The sequence below is a fragment of the Haliaeetus leucocephalus genome, unplaced genomic scaffold (genome assembly GCF_000737465.1).
Source record: "Haliaeetus leucocephalus isolate CR32 unplaced genomic scaffold, Haliaeetus_leucocephalus-4.0 Scaffold953, whole genome shotgun sequence".
NCBI lineage: Eukaryota > Metazoa > Chordata > Aves > Accipitriformes > Accipitridae > Haliaeetus > Haliaeetus leucocephalus.
In genome coordinates this window covers 2,408,992-2,427,022 of record NW_010973389.1, presented here as the reverse complement: position 1 = coordinate 2,427,022, position 18,031 = coordinate 2,408,992, and the positions used below count along the sequence as shown (strand labels likewise).

The 18,031-nt window shown below is 41.0% G+C and overlaps 1 protein-coding gene across 1 annotated transcript in view; it reads left to right on the top strand.

Moving 5' to 3' along the window:
• Positions 1-18,031, top strand: part of TSNARE1 (t-SNARE domain containing 1) — a 306,679-nt gene that overhangs the window by 168,744 nt on the left and 119,904 nt on the right. The window contains exon 9 of the mRNA XM_010584213.1: positions 12,126-12,198. Within this exon, the coding sequence (XP_010582515.1) occupies positions 12,126-12,198 (73 nt within the window). The remainder of the gene's footprint in view (positions 1-12,125; positions 12,199-18,031) is intronic.

The following is an 18,031-nucleotide window of genomic DNA, read 5'->3' as shown; positions in this document are numbered from 1 at the left end:
TTGAACTTCATGAGATTCCTGTCTGTCCATTACTCCAGACTCTCCAAGTCCCTCTGAAAAGCTTATTTAGGGAAGATCAATAAAGATGTTCAGAAACTGGTTGAGATACAGAAAGTAAAGGCATCTTGGACAGTGCAGGACATTATGACTACTAAAGCATACCTTAATCAGAAACTGTGGAATCAATTGCATGTCATTTTAGATTGGCACAGGATCATAATCCAGCTCCTGATATCCAGCCCAGTGCAGTTATGCTCATGTGTGCAAACACAGCTATGTTTTCTGTAGGGTTGGGTGACCAAACTGCATTTTCTGAACCACATTTTTCACTCTGGGAAAAAGGACTCAGAGGAGTCTTTCTTCCCTTTGCAGTGCTACCTACAATATCTCAGACTCATCCCACTTCTGTTTAAATACCAAAGATGTGAACTACTCTCTGAAGGTGCCTGCTTCCATCTTGTGCTTATTGAGAAACTTTTCTTCCAGGTGACTCTGAGACTGTGGGACCTAAGGATTGGGATCTTTCTAATCTCCTTATAGAGAACCACACCAAAGTCTTGCCATGAGAATCTCAAAACCTATTGCAAAAGTTGACCTAGAACAACTTTTCTAGACCATTCAGACTGTGCCACTCACCAAAGAATTGTTTCTACCTCTGAGATAGAGGAATACCAAGTCTCAGTGTGAGACAATAGTGTAGTTTTCACCAGAAATTGGAAATTTTCAACTGGACAGTAAATACAGAGAGTTGGAAAGTAAAGCGAACTGTCATACAGTCTTTAGTGCCTGTCTTAGTTATTGGCACCTTTTATCTGATAGGAAGGTGTGTAAGAAATGAGAGCTTTTTGGCCTGCTTTTTGTATTAGAAATTTGGAGGTGATCCAGAAGGAAAGAAATGAGGAAGAAGTATTAAGTATAATTTATGAAGAGAGATTACAGGAATTTACCAACTGCAGGCTCAGAAAGTGCAGCAGTGATTAGTTGAGCCATGATGACTACGTAGAAATAGTTGATGTATAATAGCATTGAAAAAAGGGTAGAATAATTTAAAATATTAAGGTTGAAGGTAGTAACAAATTACTAAGTAGTAACTAAGGACAGATAGGTATAAATTAAACATTAAGAAAAAATCCTTGAACAATGAGATTAATCGTTTTGGATATAATGGGTACTTTTAAAAAAGAAGCGCTCTCATCCACAGAATGGAGAATAAAACCATGTGAGGGTTGTTTTGGAGAATCAGCTCCAGCAAGTCTGATCTTTGCAGAAGGTGATAGCCATCAAGCCTTTCTTTTATAAACCTTTTAGCTCTAGTTGTAATTAATTGTCCCTCAGATACCTTTACTCAGCATTTGTGCCTTTTAGGTAACCTGCGTTATTGACTGAAAATATATGAGATAAGTGTCAACAGCATAGTCTGCAGTCCACAGAGCCAAAATCTGGAATAGTCTACAAAGAACATATCAGTTGGTTTTGAAACACATAGGGAAATATAGGGCAGAGCCTTTTTTTTTTTTTTTTTTTTCCCACTAGTATGGGGCATATATCTTCTCTTTGTCCAGTTTGTACCACTGAGGAACACGTGAGCCTTGGGTAGACCTGGATATGTAGTGACTGATGGAGCTGGTGCTATGTGCAGCCCTTGGAAAGCTGGACAGCCATCCCCCATCTTTTGGCTGTGTCCCTGAAGCCTTCTGAAGACAGAGGACAAGACCTTCCAGCCTTAAGTGACCTTTTTAAGGCATTACAACTTCTTTTCTGCACTAAAGGCATGGACTCCACTTGGAATGAGGAGTGACTTGCCTCAAGACTCTCTACAGAGTACAGTAGTTTCAGCTGTTTCTAAACTGAGAATTGGCAACATAGCAGAGAATCATGACAAAATGCTACATATTTCCAGTCTTCTCCTCTCTCTTGTCCCTTTGTCTTTCCCCTTTCAGTTAAAGTTAGATATTCTTTTTTAATTTCTCAAGAATAAATAGTGCACCTAAATGAATCACTCAGTTGATAGCTGCAGATCAGAGTCTGCGATCAGTATTTTATTTAAGTAAAATAATTGAGTGGCAATTGATAATACGTGACAGCTTAAGATTGCTCTAATTGCTTGGTTTCCCAGAACACTCCTAAAAAGAAAATTAATTCCTCCATTGTATTTTTCTGGTTACATGACCCTCATGGAAATAAATCCAGAGTGAAGAATTAATAGTGCTGGAAACAAAGTGTAGAAAGTGTTGAAGTTTTTGTCATAATCTTCACACAGTTTCTATTTTTGAAGATAACATACCACCTGCAATAAACTACCTTTCCTGGGGCTGGTATCAGTCAGTGTGATAGATTACAGCTACTTCCCTCACTACTCCTATTAGTTTGTACAGCCTGGGGCAGAAAGCAGGAGATGCTAAAGGAAAAGTCAGTGTGTAAGACACCGAGTTGGGAGTTTGCTTATGGATTTCCATATCTTTGGTGACTTAGTACTCAGGAGACCTTCTTCTGAACAGCTACAAAAAAAGTGTAGCTGTAGATATTAAATACACTTTATTTTCTTTTTTAAAAAAGACTAAGTGGCTCCAACAAGCATTCCTATTGTATATAAAAAGAAAATAAAAAAAAAATTTAAAAACTTTTTCATAGGTTGCTGTGAGAACTCCTATCTCTTACTTTTTGCAATATGTTGCTCAAGAGACCCATGGTTCATTGGAGTGGTTTGGAAGCTGATACAAAATAAATATGTAATAAAGACTAATAGTTCCTGGTGGAGAGGTACCCACATCATGAACGAGTCCATGGCAATTGCATCTAATTAGTGTGTTTATTGTCCAACTCTTGCAGAAAGAACCGAGTGATCTGTTGCTCATAAAAGCCTTTTCTTAGACAAGGCTATGGATAATTATGGGTAGACATTTCTTCTCTGGTTGGTGTGGCTTTCAGTTTTACATTTTGTATTATATTTCATTTTCGCTTTCAGGGTGTCAGGCCAGCAAATTTCACAAACCCTAAGCTGCAACGTGTGTTCTAAGTACTAATGGATATTCTCTATTGGGAGAACCTTTCTTCTTCACTGAACATTTTTATTTCTTGAATATGAAGGCTACAATGTCAGGCATTTCATTATCTCTGTTTGTATTTATTCTTTTGGGGTCTTTCATGCATTTTTTGTTGTGCCATTTGATTATCCCCTAAACATAAGTAAATTTACCTCAAAATGGACTCCTTAATTCAACTCCAGGAAGCTGGGACAGGTGAGTTAGTTGGCCACAAATCCCACAAAAACCTTTCTAGCATAGCAGAAAACAGAAGCAGTATTTCTAGCCTGCGAGTCTCTTTCACAGACAGCCCAAGGGTTTGTTGGAAACACAAGGATATTGATCTTCCTTTAGTGGTAGAGTAGCTAGAAACTTGGTTGCAGGAGAGCAAAAGGTTGGGTTTGTAGCATGGGTGCTCATACTTTCTTCTATAACGTTGATGAAATAAATGCATAACCTAAGAAGTGTAAAGAATAAGTATTAGGTATGACCATTTTTGGTGGTATTGCTTGCAAATATGCATTATGACGTCCCAGAGACTTGCACCAGCTGTGTTAACAAGGTGCAGTAACATCAGATACCGAGTATAGGGAAATAAAATTGTGGCATGCCCCCTTTTGGAGAGCAGAGCTGATGTTCTCCCTCGGACTCAGGAGAGTAATGAAATCACTTGCCTCTTCATTTACTTGGTTTGTGGATCTCCCTTCAGCTTTCCCTCTTTGTGGGCAACTCTCTATCAGGGGCTTTATGAGTATCTAGGGGAAGAGGAGAGCGGTGGGGATGAAGGAAGGGTGTTGAACTGCAGAATATATAAATGCTGTCCTCCATTGTGGATGATTTTTGAAAAATTTCTCTGTTTGCTCTGCACCTTGAATTTGGTGCATAATTCCTTCGTTCCCCATACAAGTGTTGCCTTTCAGTTTTCTGATGAGAGCCAGTCTTGCCTTTGCTCTGCCTGATATCAAACTATCACAGCTTTAACTTGAAGGCAAAATGGAATCGATACAGGGGGTTTTTTTTGTCAAAACTAAGCAAGCCGTACCAATTTTTATTTTTTGTTTGCTTGCCTGTTATCAGAACATATCAGTGTTCCTGCTTATCTGGCACCAGTGTGTTTAGCCAGGAAAAAAAAGCCTGAGATTTAAGGTGTGTTTTGTGCTACTGTAGACAGAAATAGGCTGTGTTTGTATCTTTGCAATCTGCTAAGCTTCAAATGCTCATTTAAAACCTGGTGTATGTCGGGGGCAAGTTACGTCTTAAAATTATTAGTGTATCTACATATACAGTTACTATTTATACAGGTGGATGTGTTTGTGGTACACAAGAATACATGTGTATATGTGCCTGTATAAATACTCACATGTACACGCACATGTGAAGTCACATACCTTTACAAACTGCTGAATTTAAATGAAAGTTTGGATGTAAATTAATGTGAAGTTCAAAATTGTGGTTAGTAACAAGAACTTTTTACCTGACCTTTGATATTTTATTGTACGCCACGTTTTCAAAAGTATAAAGTGAGGATACCTACATAAAAAAAACAGAACTATTGATGACCTTCTCCATTAACACGTCTCCTGTTTCCAGTTCTAAAGGATTTTAAAAGGGCAACGTATCTCTTCCTATCATTTGTATCATTATATTTCCCTTAGACTACAGCCCAGTTCTGACCTTCAGAACAGACTTGGAACTGATAAAGTTCCCATGAAAGAAAATACCTGCCTTGAACAGTCTTCAATCTCTATAACGCCAAACACTGAAGGATATAGAGTACATGGGAGATAGTGATAGCAATGCATGTTTGCAGGCAATCTGATTCAGATGTGCGGTTGTGAAGCTTCAGAGAAAAAGCGTAGTGCAAAAGGTGGCTAAACAGTATTAACACAGCTCACAGCAATGTGCTGTTGCCCCCACATGCCTCTCACACATTTTAGATAGTATCAGAGATACTATCATTAACATAGGCTGTCAAGACATGTCTTCAAATGCAGTTCCATGGCTAAGAGGAGAGGAGTTTTCCAAGGGAACTGCCTGTCATGCCCGCTCATGCTCAGATTGCCGCTGGTGGGAAGACACACACTGGGGATGATAGAGAAGGTGAGTTGGAGGTCTTATGTCCAATTCACTCAAGTAGATCACTAAAATAAATAGTAACCACGTGTGTATCTGGTCCGAGATGTCTATTAGAGTGAACAAGGGCAAGTGAGCTGTGGTAAATATATTGACACCTTTTCCACTCTTGCCAATCCTGCAGTAGAAGTTGTTTCTGCCTCTTCTTCAAATACGCAGAGCAATTTGGTCTTCCCATCTACCAGCCTTGCTTCTTTCACTACACAGAAATTTGGACTGAAGATGTCATGGTAGATTGAACATGTCATTGGGTCATTTCTGATTTGTATTGGGTTTGTGTGGCAAGGTTTTGGTAGCAGGGAGGGCTACAGGGATGGCTTCTGTGAGAAGCTGCTGGAAGCTTCCCTTATGTTCAATACCAATGTCAATGCCAGCCGGCTCCAAGACGGACCCACTGCTGGCCAAAGATGAGCCAATCAGCAATGGTGGTAGTGCCTCTGGGATAACATATATGAGAGGGAAAAAACTGCTGTACAATGGCAGCTGTAAGAGAGGAGTGAGAATATATGAAAGAAACAGCCCTGCAGACCCCCAGGTCAGTGCAGAAGGAGGGGAGGAGATGCTCGAGGCGCCGGAGCAGAGATTCCCCGGCAGCCCGTGGTGATGAAGACCACGGTGAAGCAGGCTGCCCCCCTGCAGCCCAGGGAGGTCCACGGGGGAGCAGATCTCCACCTGCAGCCTGGGGAGGACCCCATGCTGGAGCAGGTGGGTGCCCGAAGGAGGCTGGGACACCGTGGGAAGCCCATGCTGGAGCAGGTTTTCTGGCAGGACTTGTGACTCCACAGAGTACCCATGCTGGAGCAGTCTGTTCCTGAAGGACTGCAGCCCATGGAAGGGACCCACGCTGAAGCAGTTCATGAAGAACTGCAGCCCGTGGGAAGGACTCATGTTGGAGAAGTTTGTGGAGGACTGCCTCCTATCAGAGGGACCCCGCGGTGGAGCAGGGGAAGAGTGTGAGGAGGAAGGAGTGGGAGAGACATGTGATGAACTGACCACAACCCCCATTCCCCGTCCCCATGTGCTGCTTGGGGGAGGAGGTAGAGAAAATTGGGAGTGGAGTTGAGCCCAGGAAGAAGGGAGGGGTGGAGGAAGTTGTTCTAAGGTTTGGGTTTATTTCTCATTATCCTACTCTGACTTGATTGGTAGTAAATTAAACTAATTTTCCCAAGTTCAGTCTGTTTTGCCCGTGATCGTAGTTGGTGAGTGTCGTGGTTTAACCCCAGCCAGCAACTAAGCACCACGCAGCTGCTCACTCACTCCCCCCCATCCAGTGGGATGGGGGAGAAAATCAGGAAAAAAAGTAAAACTCCTGGGTTGAGATAAGAACGATTTAATAGAACAGAAAAGAAGAGACTAATAATGATAATGATAACACTAATAAAATGACAACAGTAGTAATAAAAGGATTGAAATGTACGAATGATGCGCAGGGCAATTGCTCCCCCCCCGCCGACCGACCCCCAGCCAGTCCCCGAGCGGCGAATCCCTGCCCCCCCCTTCCCAGTTCCTAAACTAGATGGGACATCACATGGTATGGAATACACTGTTGGCCAGTTTGGGTCAGGTGCCCTGGCTGGGCATGAGAAGCTGAAAAATCCTTGACTGTAGTCTAAACACTACTGAGCAACAACTGAAAACATCAGTGTTATCAACATTCTTCACATACTGAACTCAAAACATAGCACTGTACCAGCTACTAGGAAGACAGTTAACTACATCCCAGCTGAAACCAGGACAGTGAGTGATCTCTCCATGTCCTTATCTCAACCCATGAGCCTTTCATTATATTTTCTCTCCCCTGTCCAGCTGAGGAGGGGAGTGATAGAGCAGCTTTGGTGGGCACCTGGCATCTAGCCAGGGTCAACCCACCACAGGCACAACGAAAGATTTTACTATCTGGCTGGTTCCAGGATGTCTTTATTCATCGCTGTTGAGGTACCCTCTGCAATGGTCTCACCTCTGCCTGATGAGCTTGTGGCATCTCACCTTCCACAGCCTCTTCATTTGTCTTTTGGTGGACAGGAACACTCTTCATGTTGTGTTTCTGTGAGCCCCAGGTAGATGTTGGATTAGCATGCTGAAACTCAGCACAACTATTTTAATTATGCAGTGCACTGCTACACTTTCTGAGATGGCACTGACCGCTAAGACAGCAAAATAAAGAGGAAGAGCGCACAAGCGAGCAAGAGGGAGAGAGAAACTCCCCACACTGGCTGTTGTTCAGTCCCAGAGGAGATCTAACTCAGTCTGTAATTGCTGTTCTGGATAGCTTCTGCCCTCAAAACAATTTTCTGCTGGTCTGTTGTTGCTTAGGCTGAATCAGTTTGATTTATAGAATGTCATTTTTTTCTCCCCAGCCATAGACAAGAGAAAAATATTTGTTGAAAGGCTGTTGCAGCAAGATTTAGTTTTTGCCCATCTAGCATCAGAGAAGCTTGCTCACTTTTTATATTGTTTTTTCCCTTTCCCTTCCTTCCCCTGTAGAACAGAATAGGGACAGACGAACACCATGCTTTGATTAGTCTTTCTGTGTGCTCTGGGTCTGTGGTTCACACATGGTGGACCACAGGGTAGGAGATGGCCCAAGGATGTTGCAGATGGGACAATACACAAGGAGCATCTCAGCATCTCTTTGGTAAAACATGTCATACACTACAAAGGGGTTTTCTCATTTTGGGTTTTTGTTTTTTTCCCCAAAGATAACAAGGACTAAGGTTTTGTTTTACTTTATTTTGTTGTGGAGTGCTTCCATATACAGAAATACACACATGGACATTATGTTACATCTTTCAGAATCTCCTTCAGGTTTAGTTTGTAGCTCTCCTGGTTGCTTGTTGCAGGGTGGATGGTGGGGCAGAATGGGACCTCACTTGTAGAATTCAGCATCTCCTGAACATTGAGTCAGCAATTAATTTTGATGCTAATTTGTAGTCCTTTAAAAAATGGGTGGATGGTTTGTGAGTACACACAAAAGCACATGTGCTGAATGGAATAGACCACTGATATTTCTGATCCCATTTTTTATACAAACCTAAGGCAAACATTCTTAGAAATAAGTGTGACTCTTCCCTTGAGGACCTGAGCTGACATTGATAAAGGATGCTGGGATCTGGCTAAATGTGAGAGAGAAATTATTGACAGCACATGCTTGTTCTGTGTCCTATTGAGGAGACCGTGTTTCCCCTCTCTGGTTTATTTAAATCCATTCTCGTGGCTGGAATACAGAAGTGTCCTTATGATAACATTAAGGTCAGGGCTGTGTTAGAAGTTTTCATTGTGGCTGTGTTAGAAGTTTTCAGTGTGGGTAAATCTTAACCCCCCTAAGCATGAGAGTGGAAGTGAGAGGAGGTTTACTTATTTGCTGTCTTGGCAAATACCTCAGTAATGTTCATTCTGTGGGGAAATGGGCTGCTGGGATTTATGGTTAGGTTGTTCCCATCTTGGTAACAATGTCTGGGTTTTACAACCCGACTTGCTCCCAGATTAATTTTAAAAACGTTTAAATTGTGGTCTTGTTCAAGTAAAAAATGGGAAAAGGAAATTTCTAGTTTATCTGCAAAATCATATTTCCAACCGTTTCTGTGCCAGAGTGGGAATTTCAGATTTTTTTCCAAAATCTCAGTAGTTTGCAGTGACATTATTCACTTACTGAGTCAGGTTAAATGACTCAGATAGTCCTGCCATTTTAACCTAGTCCTTTCTGTTAAGAAGTTTCCAAACTTAAGTCTCCCTAGTGAGAGTTAATCCTCCAGATCTTCAGGGTCCCAAACTCTTCCATTGCTCTGATTTTCTCATCTGCATGACTTGTTTATTGGTACTTCTCTGGTTTTTGGTTATCTTTAGCTACTGCCATTTCTTTTTGCCGTCTCTAATTTTACTGTTGACTAGTTTAATTCTTTTTGTTCCAGCATTGATGACATTAAAACCTGTCTACTAATCTGAAAAATGGATTTCTCCTTTGGGGAAAAAATCAAAACAAAACAAAACAAAACAGAGGATTTAGATGAAACAATTTAAATCTGTCTCCCTCTTTGTGTGGAATGTAGTGAGTGAATTGTTGCCAGACAGGAAAGGCTGGTGTTGATTAAAACCCTAAAAAACCCCCAGCCTAGTTACCTGGCAGGGAGGCAGCATTTTTGGAACGGTGGCTTACTGTTGTCCTCTTGGTTTCTGTGGAGTCAAAGAGATTTATGAGGAGCTGTATTTCACCATGAATTCCGCATAGTATGTGTAAATGTGGGAAACCAAAGGCAATCTGATTTTGCTAACAAACTCCGATGCCCGGCAAGTTCAGAGGTACTTCATGATAGAGCTAACCTGGCAAGAAGGAACAGGAACATAGCTCCTAGGTATATTCCATTATGGAAGGTCTTTATTTCTGGCTATTTTTCTTTCTTCTATTTTTTCTTTTGTTTTGCTTACATATATCAGGGACTTTGAAACTTCACATTGCCAGGTTAAATTATTCAACAGATTCCTTGCTTCAGGTCAGATTGCTTTGTGCTCTGTGCTTTACAACTTACCCCTGTTTGTTTTTCCTTAAATACAGTAGTCGCATTTTTTTCTTCCTAGCAACTCAGCGGCTGGCTTTAACTAATGCATGTTTACTAAACATTAATTTTAAGTGTTGTTACAATGTTACGAAAAGGATCTATACTCTGCAGCAGCAGATGGCTGTTTTGTCCCAAGTACCTGGATATAAATGGCAAATCTGAAACAGCACTGTTCATATACAGCATTGAATTTCCTTTCTTATTCTTCCCTTCTCGTCATAATATCCGGGGATTGGTAAGCAGACAGCCCAACTCCTTGCAGTTAAATTAGCTGAGAAGGACCCTAGGAGGAGTCAATATATCATCTGATCTTTGTTAGGCCAAATTGCCTGCTTGTTTTATTCCGATGGAAAATACTTTGCAGGCGTGGCATGTATAATTTACTATATTGCAATAACCTCTATCTAAGCAAGTGTACATGCAAAAACATGTTCATGAGTTTTAAGCTGCATTCACTTAAAGTGCTGTAAAAGAAGCAGAATAAAATAAAACAGACTGACTGAAGGGTAGAGAGAATTTTGTTTATGTTGCAAGTAACAGAAACCAAAGACTGATGTCAGTGGCAATTTAACCAAGAGAGACAAATGAGCATTCTGGGCTTTTTTAGTATTATTATTTGTTTGTTTAATTTTTTCCTTAATCATCTTTTACCAAGCAGTTAAATGAGAGCAGAACAACACATTAAAGTTAATTCTCAGTTCTTCACATTTTGCTAAACTTTAGATTTCTCCTTTGAAAGATTTTCACAAAAAAAACCCCAAAACTCCCCCACCCAAAAAAATCACAACTAATTTCTCCTCATTTCCTGGCAATGATTTACTACCACAGTGCTCAAGTGCAATCTCAAGTTACTTAAACTTCATTGCTTTTACAAAATATTCTGCAGTATTTACAAGTTATGAATAATACCATACATAATTAAAGCTTCATTACGCTTGATGAGTGAATGAATGAAGTCCATTTTGTGATGCATTACCCAGTCTTTGGTTGGGGTTTTGTTTTTGTTTTATTATGATTTCTCGCAGCTTTTTAAACCTTTTGTTTCTCCCACTTCTTCAGTTATTCAACAATTTGGTGTATTCTAGAATTCACAATGGGACTCCCAGGCTTCATCGCAAATTAATGCAAGCCTATTGCATTATATGATTAAATGTTATGCCACTTATATTCTCATGACAAACTTCAGTAGAAAGGTGTGGATTAATTTTGCACCATTTTCTAAATTTGCCAGTAGGGAAGCTGAGTTCTTTGAAAGTGAGGTGGAAGCAATCGGACCTTTTGGCATGAGGGACTAGAGTTGCAACAAGACCCAAGCAGATAAATGAATTACTGTGCAAATAGCCTCGGGAGAAGCAGATTCTTAGGAAATGTTTTCAACGCTTTAGAAAGCATACAGTGCTGAGTTCCCCAGTACAAGGGGTACATGGACATACTGGTGGCCAGCCAGACTGTGGAGTCCCTGTCCTTGGAGATACACAAAACCAAGTGGACGTGGCCCTCAGCAACCTGCTTTAACTGAATGCTCTCAGAAGGGGTGTTGGACTAAATGATTTCCAGAAGTTCCTGCCAACCTCAATGTTTCTGTGATTCTGTGATTTGTACAGCTTAACAAAGTGCATCTTGTGTGAGTGGGATTTTTTTTTTCTGATCTGCTAATGTTGCCTTACTGGTAGTGCATTTAGCAGTATCTGTATTATTATGTCTATTATTGCTAGATTAATTCTTTTTGTAAGAGACAGTGTCATATGAAGGTAACATGCTCACATTTGCTCTTATATATGGTAAGTCTTCAGAAATGAGGGAAACAAACTACTGGCAATTTGCTGTGTTTTAACTAACAAAATTTCAGTGCTGAATCTAGTTACTTTTTTTTTTTAATGCTTGGAAACATATAAATGAATCCGTTCATCAAACAGGTCTTTCCTTATTGCCTTACCAATAAGGAGATTTCAAATTCAGTGAGTTTTTGATCATATCTCAATCAGTTTACGAATAGCATTTTATCAGACGGATGCTATGCTGAAAGATAGCCATTTCTACATAAGAATCCACAGTCTGGGATGAATGGCCTGCGTCAACAATAATTTTTCTAGAAAGAGAGGGTTTGCTGCTGTTGTTTTTATTGTTGTTTTTTTCTCTTTTAGTCCTCTGCAATTCGGAAAAGCAAATATACAATCTGATCATTCTACTTGTTTCTTATAGAAAGCTTGAGTCAACTGGCTGACATAGATCCAGCAAACCATGGCTTTCAGGAGATTTTTGTTTACTGTGGGAGCATTATAACTTTTTCTTTTAATTTTACACAGATGAAGTTTGCCAGGTTTGTTTTTTCTTTGCAAAGCTTGACAGTGGAACATGCCTTTTATGCTTGGGTATTACCCATTCATCATTAATGTTAGACTTTCTGTCTTTTCAGAGTGACATGTTGGATGTGAACCAGATCATTAAAGACCTGGCCTCCATGGTGCATGAGCAAGGAGACACAATAGGTAGGTATCACATTTAAAATATGGGCTTTATTACCCTCCTGCACCATTCCAATGTGATGTTGTGTGGTCCCTCATGAGCAGCTCTTTGTTGATGCTGCGATTATTTTTCCTGTGTTTTGGGCATTTTGTACATCAGTGATGTTTTGATTTGACAAGCTGCCCTGTGCAATAGGGTTCTCATATTAAGGATAGTTAGCTGATATATTTAGCATAAAATAGAATTCACAGAGAGATTAATCCATTCCCTTTTGACTGTAAAAAGGAAGCTGAGGAATACAAAACATTAACTGGAAAGGGATCCAATTCTTCCTTTCTACCTGGAACTGTAATTAAAAAACAATAGTCATAGCAATTATTGTTATGATTATTGATGGCGGTGGAGAAAATTAAGCAGCTTGCTTCTCCTAAGTGGAATTTTCTTTCCACATTGCAGGGTGTGTCTGATTAAATTTACAGTAGCCTAACATCATGATGAGCTCACATGCATAGTCTGAAGTTTCTGTGCATTAGTTGACCTCCTCTTGCTCTCCAGCTACCAGTGGCTAGGAGCATGGTAGAGAAAACTTGGGAAAAGAGATGAGACTAACCCCTACTATTATCTTTAAGAGCAGCCCATCACTGACAGCCACCACTTTTTGTAAGTAGAGAGATAAGACACAGTAGATCAGCTCCTTTTAAATTCCCTCTGACCCTTGTCTTTGTCACTGCTGTCTTCTGATGCAGTTAAGAACAATCGGACTTTTTTTCTGTATCTCTTGTTTTGTGTATATATGATAATACTGTGAAGTGCTTCAGAAGCAACTGTCTACTTCCAAATTTGAGAGCTGATAGTCCCAAAGCCACACTGAGGGACCTAAACTCCAGAGAAGCAAGATTTCTGGAGATATTTCTAACCTGCTGGAGTTCTCACTGGAGCTCCTGGGAGCTGGATCAAGTCCTAAGACAGCCGTATGTAGATCATAAAAGAAGAAACTCTTCTCTGCTGTTTATTAATCTTTCTGGATTTCTTTGCCAAGCTCATACCTTTGCAAGTTTCCATTAGCATAAGATATCTCCTTTCACACTGAAATGAGGTAGCTGCATCCCACTGAGAAACACCACTCAGGACCACAAGGGCAGAAAAAAATCAAGATGATATCTAAAACCAACTTTTTAGTATTTCTTTTTTTTTTTTTTTTTACTTATGCTTGTTTGGAAGCTCATTTTTGTACATGGATAACTTTGGAGCCTGATTCATCTCCTAAAAGCACATCAGATGCTAATGCCTTGAGGGACATGACAACATACATCAGCTAGCTTCAAGATCCTTGCAACTCCTTTTCTTAAGGCAATATTTATTATTTTAAGAAGCTGCCCATGCACAGAAGCGACCCCAGTATTAGCTTGCCTGTGAGAAACAGTTAGACTAAGTAGGATGTTTTGTCTTTGAGCCAGCATAAGTTTTTTGTTGCTTTTATATCTGACACATTCTTTCTTCTTCCCGTTTCACTGCAGCAGATTTTTAATAGTTTCTTTAGGAGTATCTTTTCAGCCTGGCAGCCAGTCAAGGTATCTTCCCAACCAATCGCTGAAAGGTCCCACCGTTTATCTTTTGACATTCATATTACACAGAAGTAAGTGAGATTAAGAATCAGGAGGTAAAGGGAGTCGAAACTCCCACAGTGAAATTTCAAAAGCAACGATGATAAAAGACAATTCTCTTGGCACTTGTTTTATTTTTTTTTTTTTTATACATTTCACTTACAAGCATGAAATGAAAGCTCCATGTGTGCTTGTTTAGGAAGCACACGGAAAATACATATCCAGGGAATGTGAGGTGCACCACTCAGCAAAATGCTCCCAGGGCTGTAGAGCAAACCACTCTCTGGCTCACCTGAGCTGGCCAGAATTAATGGGAAGAGCTTGTCTGGTCTATGTGTGGTGCAGGCAGAGTAACCCATAATTCTTACAAAAACCTAAAAGTAGTTTTGCTAGCGTGTGGGCCAGTTCCTTAATGAATACATCCATAACACTCCCTAGGGTAGAGAGCAATTTCTGTCATGCAAGGAGGAAATAGATGAGGGGAAATGCAAGCTCGGGGCAGCATATCTCTGTTATTTTTTGTCTTCTGCAAATAAACTCCATGCCTGTGTTCCTAGTCATGGCATCTCTTTGATATGAATATTTAACTAAGCATTACCATATCAGTGAGTCCAGGCCCTTGAAGCCAAAACAAGACAGTGGCCTAGGTTACTTTTAAATCAACAGAAAGAGCCTTTTCAACCAAAATTTACAGGAGCTCTTGGCAAAAGCATCCCTATGCAGCTTTATCACACAGGGTACTGCTGAGGGGAAAAGGAGCAAGGAGGAGGGCATTAACAGGAGAAATTAATAAATGGCTGCGGAACTGGTGTTGGCAGCAGGATTTTGGGTTCCATAATGCTGGAACTGTTTGCAGATCGGCACCTGCTTGGGGGAGATGAGATCCACCTCATTAGGCAGAGCAAAACTATTTTCGCCAATAGGATAGCTGACCTCCTAAGGAGGGCTTTAAATTAGGAATGATGGGGCAGGCACAGGGCGACCAGCAGTCCTGTGAGGGAGCAGTGGACAGGATTGCTGAATAAAGGACATGGGACAGTGTGGCAGGAAGGGTTCATAAAGTCATCAAAATATGGCCTGGGCTGGGTCACCTCTAGCAAGCTGCCTACAAGGCATCACTGTGGACAAATACCCCAAACTTTCTCCAGGAGCTCAACGTGCTGGGGTGCATCTTAAAAGTGCCTGTACGCTAATGCACACAGTATGGGGAATAAACCTGAAGAGTTAGAGATCTGCGCACAGTTGCAGGGCTATGATTTTGTTGGAATCGTAGAGACATGGTATGGCTCCCATGACTGGAGTGTTGCATTAGAAGGATACGGGCTCTTTAGGAAGGACAGGGTAGGAAGATGAGGAGGAGGAGGAGTTGTCCTTTATGTAAGAGAGCAGTTGGAGTGCTTGAAGCTCTGCCTGGGGATGGATGAGCTTATGTGTGAGGATTAAAAAGAGGACAGGCAAAGGGGACATTGTACTGGGTGTCTGCTGTAGGCCATCTGATCAGGAGGAGCAAGTGGATGAGGCCCTCTACAGACAGACAGGGACAGCCTCACGTTCACAGGCTCTGGTCTTCATGTGGGACTTCAACCATGCCGCTTTCTGTTGCAGAGACAACACAGCAGGGCATAAACAATCCAGGAGGTTCTGGAGTGCATTGATAATAACTTTGGGGATCTGATGCACAAATGGCAATATCTCCAGATGACTAGAAGAGGGCCATCTCCAATGCTAAACTTTACTCTCATGGTAGCAGAAGGGTTCTTCGGCCAAAAGCATCCAAGGCAAGGATTAAGGACTTGGCACTGTGAGAAATAAATTACATTGGTGCTGATTGCTAGAGGAACAGTCACTTATTTCTATGCTCATAAATGGCCACTCAACTGAACTACAAGTGCCTCAACGGCTTGAAACATTCCCAGTGTTTCATACTGCACGTCGTTATTTTACATGTTCAAGCTTGTTCTTCCATTTGCCATGCTGGGATAAATAGACATAGGTCCATGAAACTAATTTTGTAACTGGTGTTGGGGAGAAGAGAATCCTTAAATCCCCAGTTCCTCTGAAGAAAGCATCCACATCACAGCTGCCAGTATTTTTATTAGTACCTTATGAAGGCAAGTGCATATTTGTCCATTGTTTGTGTTGTAACAGAGAATAAAGATGACCTGAATAATACAGTTATTGCATTCTTTTTGCCTAAGGCAAAATAAAATGCTGTTGTTTTTGTTTTAGAAGAGCTGGTTTTCCATCCTACCTGTGTATGTAACCTTACTAGTTATGCCAAAATAACACGCCAGATCTACATCCCTTCTCTAAACTGCTCTAATTCAACTTTCATCACTTATATCACTGTTTGCAGATCCATCACATTTCTCAAAGCCACAAGGAAAAACCCACGTTGTTCTGAAAACATTTTACACTTTTAAAAGAGTCACATTTCTTCCTCTGTTGGACAATTTTAGAACCAGCCTTCTGCCAGTGTATCTGTAACCTCCCCAACTCCCTAAAATGGGAAGAGATCCCAAGGTCACCCAAGATCTCAAGAGATATCGAGCACCTCTTTTAAGATTACAGCAGCATAGACACAGCAACTAATTTACCAGTCCTCTACCTCTTTGTCCAGACCAAATGTAAACAAATCTTTTTGCACAGCAATTCCCACTTGCCGGAAGAAGACCCCACTGTGTCAAGCAAAAGACTTCCTCAGACGTTCTTTTTCTTCCATTACTTATCCAGGCTTAGATCTTGGTGCTACTAACCTTTCACTTCTCTCTTGAAGCCTGGGCATTTTGTATTTGAAAATAATAGGGTGAAGAAACTTCATAACATGATGTAAAGTAGATGCTCCCTCGCTTTACAAACATCACTACGTGGTATCTGTCAGGCTAGAGCCCACAGACCTGCCAAGATAAATATAAACACGGCAGCTGGTGCTTTCCTTCAGTCTCGGAAGAGCTTCCTGATGGTGTCAATATATTCAGTCCTCAAGTAATGCTGGTGTTCAATGACATACCACATTGTCACTTATTGCCTAATGATAATAATAATAAACCACCTTCAGAGTAAAATATATTTGCATGAATGCAAATGTATTGCTTAATTTAGAATCCTTTGAATGTGGAGAGGTTTTTTTAGGTTTGGAGTTTTTTTGTTGTTTTTTTTTTCACATCTGAAATTAGCTCAGTTTTCTTGCCTGTTTTATCACTGTTGCCTTTCTGACCTGAAGTCTGGTTTAACACATAGATACTGTCAAGAGTCAAGGGGGTCCATTAGCACCCTTCCACATGTGTCCTCCTCCAGTCTGCCTGCCTGAACGGCACAGCCAAGAGTCTGTTGTCAGATGCTCTGATGCAAACCAAGCTGGGAAATCGTTCAGCTGGATCCTTAACTAAACTCTCCCGAGTTATGTGTCTCGGTTGGGACATCTGCAGAAAATGAACACATCTTGAGAATGGTCCCTGAATACCTGAATGTAACAGCTTTAATATCTACATTCGGTTGAATGTGGTCTGCAAAGTCTCTCATTTGGTTAAGTTTCCTAAGAGATCTCAGAGGAGGCTATTATGTGAATGGGTACATTTACGTTCTTATTGGTTCCTGATGAATTGGAAAACCTGCTCTTGGCTTCTCTTGCTTTCAGCTACTTGTTGAGACATGGAGTTACATGTCAGTACAGAGCACAGCCCATGCAGTAAGGGTACACTGATTTCTGAATCAATGATAATCCATTCTACTTCCCACTCGCTTCCCAAGGAGCCTCCACTCTTTGTTCATCTTAGGTATATACCCTGTCACCAGTTTGTCGTTCTGTTATCTAAGTCAAACAAAGCTTTATTTTAAACCACTCCAGCTGCTGAAATTGCATAGTATTACTACCTTTAATTACCTTGTAGGCAACAATTTTAAGGTCGTGGTGTTTTGCATACCACTGGCCTTGCTCTCCCTGTTTATCTGGACTGCAGCGGTGGTGGCCTCTGCTGTCACTTTTCACACATCCTTGGCTTCGGGCAGCACTGAAGAGTCTGTAAGGTGCTTGGTTTCATGTTAGGCATGGGTTGATGACCACTGCTACAACTGAATTGCTGGAGTCAGGTGTGGGCTACCATGGTCTCTGACCAGCTCATTTTACTTGAGATAATAGGCAGCATGAAAAATGAATGAGCTTTTGTGCCTCTTTCCCGTTTCTGCTCTCGGTGAGTATGTTTTTGTGTCTTCCCTTGTTGTATGTGGCCTTCTACATTTAGCTCTAGTGCTG